The sequence below is a fragment of the Salvelinus sp. IW2-2015 genome, unplaced genomic scaffold (assembly GCF_002910315.2).
Source record: "Salvelinus sp. IW2-2015 unplaced genomic scaffold, ASM291031v2 Un_scaffold1641, whole genome shotgun sequence".
NCBI lineage: Eukaryota > Metazoa > Chordata > Actinopteri > Salmoniformes > Salmonidae > Salvelinus > Salvelinus sp. IW2-2015.
In genome coordinates, this window is record NW_019943055.1 from 30,472 (window position 1) to 40,489 (window position 10,018).

General features: G+C 47.1%; 1 protein-coding gene across 1 annotated transcript in view; it reads left to right on the top strand.

Annotated features, from left to right (window-relative positions):
• Positions 1-329: 329 nt before the first annotated feature.
• The window catches only part of LOC112071557 (forkhead box protein N3-like), a 69,949-nt gene continuing 60,260 nt past the window's right edge, over positions 330-10,018 (top strand). The window contains exon 1 of the mRNA XM_024139004.2: positions 330-602. Coding sequence (XP_023994772.2) covers positions 330-602 — 273 coding nt within the window. The remainder of the gene's footprint in view (positions 603-10,018) is intronic.

Genomic DNA, 10,018 nt, shown 5'->3' on the forward strand with positions numbered 1-10,018 from the left:
GAGAAGGAGAGAGAGATGAGACGAGAGACGAGACGAGAGGAGAGAGAGAGGAGGTGTCGTCTCCTCCTACCTGACTCCTGTCCTTTGTCCACCTTCTTTGAAAACACTCTATGAGCGACAGATTATGGCGCACCGAGTTCTTCCAGCCAGTCAGGGGCGCTAGCAAAATGACGGGGGAAATGCTCCAGGATCCAACCATAGATATCTTTCACCGCCAAGCCTCTTGGATGGCGCATCCTCTATTGCCATGAAGATTAGGCAGCTGAAGCGACTGACGGGGGCTTCCTATTTGGCTCCCGTGCGCCAGTGTCCGTAGGAAGAGAAGTCACATGGGCATCGGGGCGAGGGGAGAGAGGAGGGCAAGGAGAGGGGGGATAGGGGTGACCATCAGGCGTCCTGCAGGGGGAGACAGAGCGGCAAGCCCCGAGTGGGAGAAGCTGTTGAGGGAAGGTTGGTGCTCTCGGCTGGAGCCAGGAGAGGCTGGGGAGCCTCTCGTCCTCGCGGCCTTGGCAGGGAAGGAGAGCGGACAGGCGACAGGTCTCTTTGCCTCACGGCCTCCCTGTAGAAAGGACTCAGACCCGCGGTGGGCTACCCAATCCGCTGTTGGGGCTCCTGGACCTCTTACTGGGCGGCATAGTTGGGTGGTCCCCATTCACCTGGGACTCTCTCCTGGAGGGCGGAAAGAGAGGAGGAGATCATATTGGCGGTAACTACGAATCAAGTCATGTATGCAACTCTTATTTTCTACCAGTGGCTTTTTAAGACACCAAGTTAAGTTTCCTACTGCGCATCTCCAGGAATGGTTGCCTGCAACAATCACACCTGAAGATAAATTTGAGAGTTAGATCATGTAGTTAACTGCAGATGATTGATAGAAAACAGTATCTACATTGACTGCATGGTAAAATGCCTATATCCGGTTAGTTGGGGTCTTCTGTTGGTATGTGATGCCAAGATGGGAAACATGCAGAACTCATCATAGGTGAGTTATCAGCATATGCTCAACACACACACACCACCACACACACACACACACCACACACACCACACACACACACACACCACACACACACACACACACACACACACACAGCATTAATCCCAACAGCAGCATGTACAGTAGTTACCAGTTCCTCAGTAATGCAGTGGTCTGAGACACTGCATTTCTGTGCAAGAGTGTCGCTGCACTCCCTGTTCGAATCCAGGCGGCATCACATCTGCATGATTGAAAGTCCCATAGGGTGCGCACAATTGGCCGGTTTTGCCGGGGTCGGTCCGTCATTGTAAATAAGATTTGTTCTTAACTGACTTGCCTAGTAAATAAAGGTTCATAAAATACAAGCCAAAGTGTATCTCCCTGATCTGTCTCTTCAGTCTTAAATGATTGACAACAGCTGCCACACCCCCCTCCTGGTATGACCATTGTCACGTTGCCATGCTCCCGGCCAGAGCTTGCTGTGAAAATGGCAAGAGAAACAACAGCTCTTGTATCTGTCAAACACACACAGAAGCTGCTCTGATCATTCTAAATATATATCTACGTCCTGAACTGACCAGTATCCCTGTGACTCAACAGCAGTTACTGTCATGTTGTTGCACCAATATTGACATTGACTGTAATGAATTTAAATTGACCCCAGCACCTCTTAGCTGCATGGCAGATATTCCTACCCTGAAAAGCCTCTGGAAATAGAATGTGGCTAAACAAGGCAGCGAGGGGTTAAGATATTACGCGTTGTGACAGGCTCATCAAGGTGTGGCTCAGAGAGATTCTAGGAATTTACTGGTGTGACAGCTCATCAAGGTGTGGTTCAGGGGGATTCTAGGGAATGTTACTGGTGTGACAGGCTTGTCAAGGTGTGGCTCAGAGAGATTCTAGGGAATGTTACTGGTGTTGACAGGCTCATCAAGGTTTGGCTCACAGAGATTTTAGGGACTGTTACTGTTATGACAGGTCATCAAGGTGTGGCTCAGAGAGATTCTAGGGAATGTTACTGTTGTGACAGGCTCATCAAGTTGGCTCAGAAAGATCTAGGGAATGTTACTGTTATGACAGGCTCATCAAGATGTGGTTCAGGGAGATTCTAGGGAATGTTACTGTTATGACAGGCTCATCAAGGTGTGGTTCAGGGAGATCTAGGGAATGTTACTGTTGTGACAGGTCGTCAAGGTGTGCTCAGAGAGATTTTAGGGACTTTTACTGGTGTGACAGGCTCATCAAGGTGTGCTCAGAGAGATTCTAGGGAATGTTACTGTTGTGACAGGCTCGTCAAGGTGTGGCTCACAGAGATTTTAGGGAATGTTACTAGTGTGACAGGCTCATCAAGGTGTGGCTCAGAGAGATTCTAGGGAATGTTACTGGTTTGACAGGCTCATCAAGGTGTGGTTCAGGGAGATTCTAGGAATGTTACTGGTGTGACAGGCTGTGCAAGGTGTGGCTCAGAGAGATTCTAGGAATGTTACTGTGTGACAGGCTCATCAAGGTGTGGCTCAGAGAGATTCTAGGGAATGTTATGGTGTTGACAGGCTCATCAAGGTGTGGCTCAGAGAGATTCTAGGGAATGTTACTGGTGTGACAGGCTTGTTCAAGGTGTGGCTCAGAGAGATTTTTAGGACTGTTACTGTGTGACAGCTCATCAAGGTGTGGGCTCAGAGAGATTTTAGGACTGTTACTGGTGTGACAGGCTCATCAAGGTGTGGCTCACAGAGATTTAGGGACTGTTACTGGTGTGACAGGCTCATCAAGGTGTGGCTCAGAGAGATTCTAGGGAATGTTACTGTTATGACAGGCTCATCAAGGTGGGCTCAGAGAGATTCAGGAATGTACTAGTGTGCGCGCTCGTCAGGTGTGGCTCAGAAAGATTCTAGGGAATGTTACTAGTGTGACAGGCTCATCAAGGTGTGGCTCAGAGAGATTCTAGGAATTTACTTGTTTGACAGGCTCATCAAGGTGGGTTCAGGGAGATTCTAGGGAATGTACTGGTGTGACAGGCTTGTCAAGGTGTGGCTCAGAGAGATTCTAGGAATGTTACTGGTGTGACAGGCTCATCAAGGTGTGGCTCACAGAGATTTTAGGGACTGTTACTGGTGTGACAGGCTCATCAAGGTGTGCTCACAGAGATTTTAGGGACTGTTACTGTGTGACAGGCTCATCAAGGTGTGGCTCACAGAGATTTTAGGACTGTTACTGGTGTGACAGGCTCATCAAGTGCTGGCTCAAGAGATTCTCAGGGAATGTTACTGTTTGACAGGCTCATCAAGGTGTGGCTCAGAGAGATGCTAGGGAATGTTACTGTTGTGACAGGCTCGTCAAGGTGTGGCTCAGAGAGATTCTAGGAATGTTACTGTTATGACAGGCTCATCAAGGTGTGGCTCAGAGAGATTCTAGGAATGTTACTGTTGTACAGGCTCGTCAAGGTGTGGCTCAGAGAGATTCTAGGGAATGTTACTGTTGTGACAGGCTCATCAAGGTGTGGCTCAGAGAGAGATTCTAGGGAATGTTACTAGTGTGACGCGCTCGTCAAGGTGTGCTCAGAGAGTTCTAGGGAATGTTACTAGTGTGACAGGCTCATCAAGGTGTGCTCAGAGAGATTCTAGGGAATGTTACTGTGTGACAGTGTTCCCAGTTGGACGTTGTTTGAGGTGTCGGTTGTCAAGGGGAGCGAAGAGAACGTTTTATGTGCCATGAGGAAGGCAAGGCACCAGGCTGACATGAACATTATGTCTGACAGTAAAGTCATCTAATTTTACTGTTGCTATGACAACAAACTCCTTCCATTTAGGCTGTGTTATGAGTGAGTGTGTGAGCCATGGCAAGGCATTGTGAGCAGTGTATCTAGGTTCACCTCAAGCTCTAAATAAACTCTTCTACAATGTTTTACACAACCCCCGATGACAGAACAAGTTAGACTTGATTTTGATGAGGTGGTGGAGGGGGTGCATGAGGAGGTGTGGGAGGGGGTGGATGAGGAGGTGGTGAGGGGGTGGTGGAGGGGTGGGAGGGGGTGAATGAAGGTGGTGGAGGGGGTGCATGAGGGTGGTAGAGGGGGGTGCATGAGGAGGTGGTGAGCGGGGTGCATGAGGAGGTGGTGGAGGGGGGTGTGCATGAGGAGGTGTGGAGGGGGTGCATGAGGAGTGGTGGAGGGGGGTGCATTGAGGATGGTGGGTGGAGCGGGGTGCATGAGAGAGGTGGAGGGGGTGCATGAGGAGGTGGTGGATGGGATGCATGATGAGGTGGTGGAGGGGGTGCATGATGAGGTGGTGGAGGGGGGTGCATGAGGAGGTGGTGGAGGGGGGTGCAGGAGAGTGGTGGAGGGTGCATGCAGGAGGTGGTGGAGGGGGGTGCATGATGAAGTGGTGTAGGGGTGTGTCATGAGGAGGTGAGAGGGTGATGTGAGGGAGCATGAGCAGGTGAGTGGGGGATGAGGAGGTGGTGGGGCTCTGGAGTATAGTTCGTTTGAGGTGCTTGAACACATTTCAAAAGCGGTTTTCAGTCAAATATGACCAGTATTTTGTATACAAATGTACAAAGAATTGCTTTATCAATAATTTATAATCTTGGCTTTTTAGTTGAAATTCTGAAGTTTTGAGTTTTCTGGAGGGAACAGCCTCTCGGTTTTCATTTCAATCTCGATATGGTCTCTTCTAAAGGTTTTTAAATAAAGAACTAATCATTATATATTATAATACTAACTAATCGTTCTCCTATTTCAGGAGCAGTTTAGCTATTTATAAAGAAAATCATTCCCTTGCCCAATTAATACTAAAAGTCGTAAGAACATTTATGTCAAACAACATCATATAATCTACCCATGGGGAAGTAAAAGGCTTATGTGTATACAAGCTGTAGCTTTGGATCAGGGGAGATTGCAATTTAGTTTCATTAGTTTCTCTATGAAATAGTTCAGACATGTGTGCACAGGACTAATTCTACATTAGACAACATTTGTTTTAGATGAAGTGTGCTGTGCCTGTATGTGGGTGTGTGTGTGTGTGCTTGTGTGTGTGTGCCTGCCCTTAAGTTACTCTGTCATCTGGGTCTTGACTACTACTGCACAGAGTTTGCCTTGTATACATATCTCCATAGTAAACAGGTTGCAGTTGACATAAAAGTATGCTGTTGCTGTGGTGATGGAAAACAGATTTGGCTATACTGACTGAGTGTGTGTGTTGGTGTGCGTGCGTATGTGTGTGTTTGAGCCTATCCTTGGATTTGTGCAAGGACACAATAATGTGTGTGTGTGTGTGTGTGTGTGTGTGTGTGTGTGTGTGTGTGTGTGTGTGGCAAGGACAAAGAGCTGTAGTTGGCAGGGACACACAGTCTTGTCTTTTTGTCACAGCAAACAATTTAAGACAGCTCATTAGTTAACCCTTCAAATCTGTCAAATACCTGCTCAGCCCAAACTGACTACCAACTGTTACAGGAACGGGACATAACGCTTTATGTAAAGCTGCCTGTGCACGGAAGGATACAATTCTGTTTTTCTAAAGACAGCTATTTTACTTGGTTTGTGTTCAATTATAGCCACTGTGTAGTTTTCAAGGAGAGACTAACGTCACTGTTGTATCAAACTATTTCCAAGGAGAAGCTGTTCTTCACGTATTTGTCTTTTAAACGCCTTCAACAACTTTCTAGAAGGCCCTTCTAGCCAATCAGAAAYRAGTATTTAACAATTCTGTGGTATAAAKGCCTTTTCTCTGCCTATTTATCTCCAGCTGAATTGAACACAGTATGGGTCGAGTAAGCATTTTTACATTGTATTATAGTTCACATTAACGTAAAACTTGTTGGGTGGGAAAATCTTCAAATTGGATTGGGGTTTAGCATAGTGAAAGAGTCTTGGTCGGTCTGAGGTCTAAGTCCTCTCTTGGCTTTTACTTGGAAGGAAAAAGCCTCTTTGCAAATGCACCAAATCATATTTTCATCACTTTAGAGAGGTGGAGATTATTATGACAATGGTCTATTTGTTCAAGTGATTGTGTTTCTGGGGCATCTGCAGGCTGTACTGACTGGGCTTACTGCAGAAGAAATGTGTGTGCATAAGTATGTGTGTGTGTGTGTGTGTGTGTGTTTGTGTGCGTGTGTGTGTGCTTGAGAATGCTGCTTGAGAAACAGAGCAGTCTAATGGTCTCAACGCTGTCTCAAGGTATTGGACCAGACGGTTCTCAAATCTCTGGTTTGTGACTGGTTAAAGTTGTCTCATAGGGTCTGTTAGGGTGGGTCACAGCAGATGAAGAAAAACCAAAGTTCTCAATGCATCTTCGGTGTATTAAAGACAATGAGTTCCCTGTCTGTCTTTATAGTATGATAATTCAGAGTTCCATTCAGTGTGGGACAGGTACCTCCTCTTTGGTGAATAGATAATTCTCATCCTTATAACCCTTTGCGTTGAAACCGCGTTCACTCCACCACTCCCCAGCGCCTTTAAACAGACTCTTCGATAGGAAAGGCCCGCGCTTAGCACTAACGCCAACCCGGCCAGTACAAGAGATTAAACCGTCACATTGGGAGATGCATGCCATGGTGTCGATACTCTTTAGAGTAATTCGTATTGGATTTGTTCATCCTTTAACACATAATTGCGAGCCAGCTGGAAGCCGCCTCTTTCCCAAAAACTGGGTATAAAGACGGATCAAAGGCCTTTTTCTCTGAACCATATATCCATCTTCTGTCCAGCACTATCTATGAATGAATCCACCTTCAGTTATGAAGAGTTCTGGATGACGTTTTTGAACACTAAGCCTTGCCTCCCCAGATAGCGTGCCCACTCCGCGAGTTCCCGAGTAGCCCCCCGACACATGTTTTACTATGGTAGTTTTATAGTCACATAACGTTTAAATAGTGATTGTATGAAGCTGGGGTAAGCGATCGCGAGCTCTGGGTGTGACTTGAGTATGTTGTTGGGGTGAGAGAGCAAACACCAATAATCAGTGGAGGGATTAAATGCTGATAGTCAAATTTGGAATCTGGGGACACTCGTTGGGCTAGCCGATACTGTCCCGCGGAGAGTTAAAATGGATGGCGATTGATTGTCTAGTGTTTGGTCTCGGTTGGACGTCGGGTGGGAGAGCCCAGGAAGTCTAGTTGATCCCGCTTCTCTTGGGGGCTTTACGGCAATCGAGTGGAACCGGGAAAGACTCTGAACTGTCCTGACAGGTCCGGAGACCCTGGTGGCGAAGCCCACCGGCCTCTTGTCGTCAACAAACAGAAATGTGCAACCATCAATCGTGAGCGTCAGTTTCAATCACATATTCTAGGACTGGACCGTGGGATCGAGCCGAGAGCAATTCTCCCTGAGAAGCCTGATGGGACAGTGTGGAATTGTGTGATTAGTGACATACCCGTAGTCGTGATGGTCGTATTTGTTCTGGGAATGTCATCTGGAGTGGGTCGGTGTTTCTTTTCCTTTGGTTATTGCTGGGGCATCTGCAGGCGTGATGATTGACTGACGTGACGCCGAGAAGCGACGTAATAACCGTTTAACATTAGCTGAGTTCCTATCCAGTAATCATAACACCGAAAAAAGAATATGGCTTTCGCACTGTGAAAGTATATGGGTGTGTGTCATTGTGATAAATTCCAACAAGGAAACTTGGATGTTAAGTAGAATCGCTTTTGTGCTTGCCGTTGCTCTTGTGCTTTTAGGAAATGAGGGCTGCATCTGAGAGTGAAGACAAGCGACCACCGACTGCACGGTCGTTCAGCAGGTGTGCTAAGGACACCTGTGCCGGTGTCTACAACGGCTGACTATGTCTACAAACGATCTGCCTGGAGCACGCGCGCGACGAGTGTCCATCTGAAAAGAAAGGTCCATCTACACGCAGGGGCTGAATCTGATGAAGGACACCTAGGAGAGGCTTAACATCAAGATTGACTACTAGAACTCGAACTAGAAGGACAGAGCGGGGGAATCATCAGGTATGAGGGAGAATAGACTTAGTCAGGGGGTCGGAGTAATACAGCAGGCGGGAAGCTCGTAGTTTGAAGGCAAATGAGGTCATGTTGGAAATGGAGAAAACGCTGGGAGCAGGAAAACGCAGGAACCCAAGCCATAGAGAGAGAGGAGAGCGGAGTTCTCAGGAAGGGGAGTAGGGCAGTAGAGGAGGAGACTGAAGAGATCAGGGGAAAAATCTAATAGACCGTCGAGGGAAGCATCGGGGATACTTTAAGAAACAGAATCGATAAATCATGCCATAAGAACATGAGAGAAATGAGGCTGACATGAATGTTTGCTGCCTCAGACAAGGCTTTCCGTCTGTGACAGCAGCGTGTAGCCATGTATAGGTTTAAGGTGTTGATTTGGATTGTAGTGGCGACTGTCTGTAGGATTTGTGCATCCAGACACTTTATCGTTGGCCCTACGTGACAGTTGTTGATCCCTGGTGCACCTGTTTGTGTCCGTTATTGGTGTGCAGTTCATGTTGTTTGTGTTGTTGTTAGTGGCTTTGCTGGCATTGATCCCACATGTTGTTGTTTTTTTAGTGCTAAATCGCTTGCTTAAGAAGGGTGCTACAAACATGATGGCACTTTCCCTACATAAGGTGTCACTATTATTGTATTCAGGGCCCTGGGTGATAGCCGTGCACTATAAGGGAAATAGGATGTGCGCAGCTGTAGCATAGATCTCGAGTTAAAGAAAAGGAGCAGGCAGGAACTGCTAACTACAGTATGTTCTTGCATGGGACTAATATGTCTCTGAAGGCACTGATCATATGGGACAATAACCCCACCAGTTAGAGCTAATTAGGGAATTGATCCGGAAGGGTCTGGAGGTGAAGACGATACCATATCTCTATTTCTTCAGATGGTTCAAAGTGGACAAGTGGAGAAGATGGCCAAAGACAGAATTAGGCGGATTTTTATTTTCTGATGCTCCTTTCATTGCCATGTGGCCATTATGGGGTTCATGTACGGTGTGCTGTATTTCTCTACCCTAGCCAGTCTCTCTCAAATCAGTCTCCCACTAGTTTACATTTGAAGGAGACTTGACATCTCCTCAATACTTGAAAACCAACTAGGCATAATCCCTTTTTGTCATATGTGGGTTGGCTGGTCACCGCTCACCCGTTTTTTCTTTCTCCCTTCTTTTTGATTGTCTTCTTTGTGAATAGCGCCTGGTCCATGGAATAGGAACCTTGCATGTGTTTCCTGTGTGTGTCTTGGCTGTGTCCTGCTGGCTGTCGTCGGTTCTCTCTGTCTCCTCTCTCTCTCCTCTCGCTCTCTCTCTTCTCTCTCTGTGCTGGTCTCTGTCGTCTCTCTCTCTCTCTTCGTTGTGTGCGTCTTGTTCGTCTCTCTCTCCGTCTCTCTCTCGCTGTGTGTGTGTGTTCTCTGTGTCTGCTTGTGTGTGGTGTGTGTGCTTGTGCTTCTCTGTGTTCGTTGTGTGTGTGTGTGTGTGTGCTTGTGTGTGTTGTGTCTCTCCTCTCGTTCGGCTGTTGTCGTTGCCAAATCAGTTTCTCTGTTCGCTCTACAGTACGCTGACCACGTCCCTTTCTCGGTTTTCCCACGTCCTACTCTTCCCTCCCTCTGTGTTTCTCTACAGCCCTTTCATTGGGAAAAGGTTATGCCGGAAGTCCTGCGCACATAGATGTAGGGAACCGCTGTGGTTTATTGTGTTTAATGACTGTTTCTCTCATGGATATGTCGATGAGTGTTTGCTGTGCACATACACTGAGTGAACAAAACAGCTCTCTTTCCATGACATACGACCAGGGTGTAAAGCTATGATCCCTTACTGAGGTCACCTGTATGAAGTCCACTCAATCAGTGTAAGATGACGTGAGAGACAGTTAAAGTGAAGAATTTCTATGCCTTGAGGAGCCAATTGAGGCATTGGATGTGTATGTGTGCCCAGTCAGAGGATGAATGCGGCAAGAAAAATATTTAATTCATGTTGAACTGGGTATGGTCCTAGTTAGGTGCCAGCGCGCACCGGTCTTGTGTCAAGGAACTGCAACGCTGCTGGTTTTTTCACGCTCAACAGTTTTTCCCGTGTGTATCATGAATGGGTTCCACCACCCA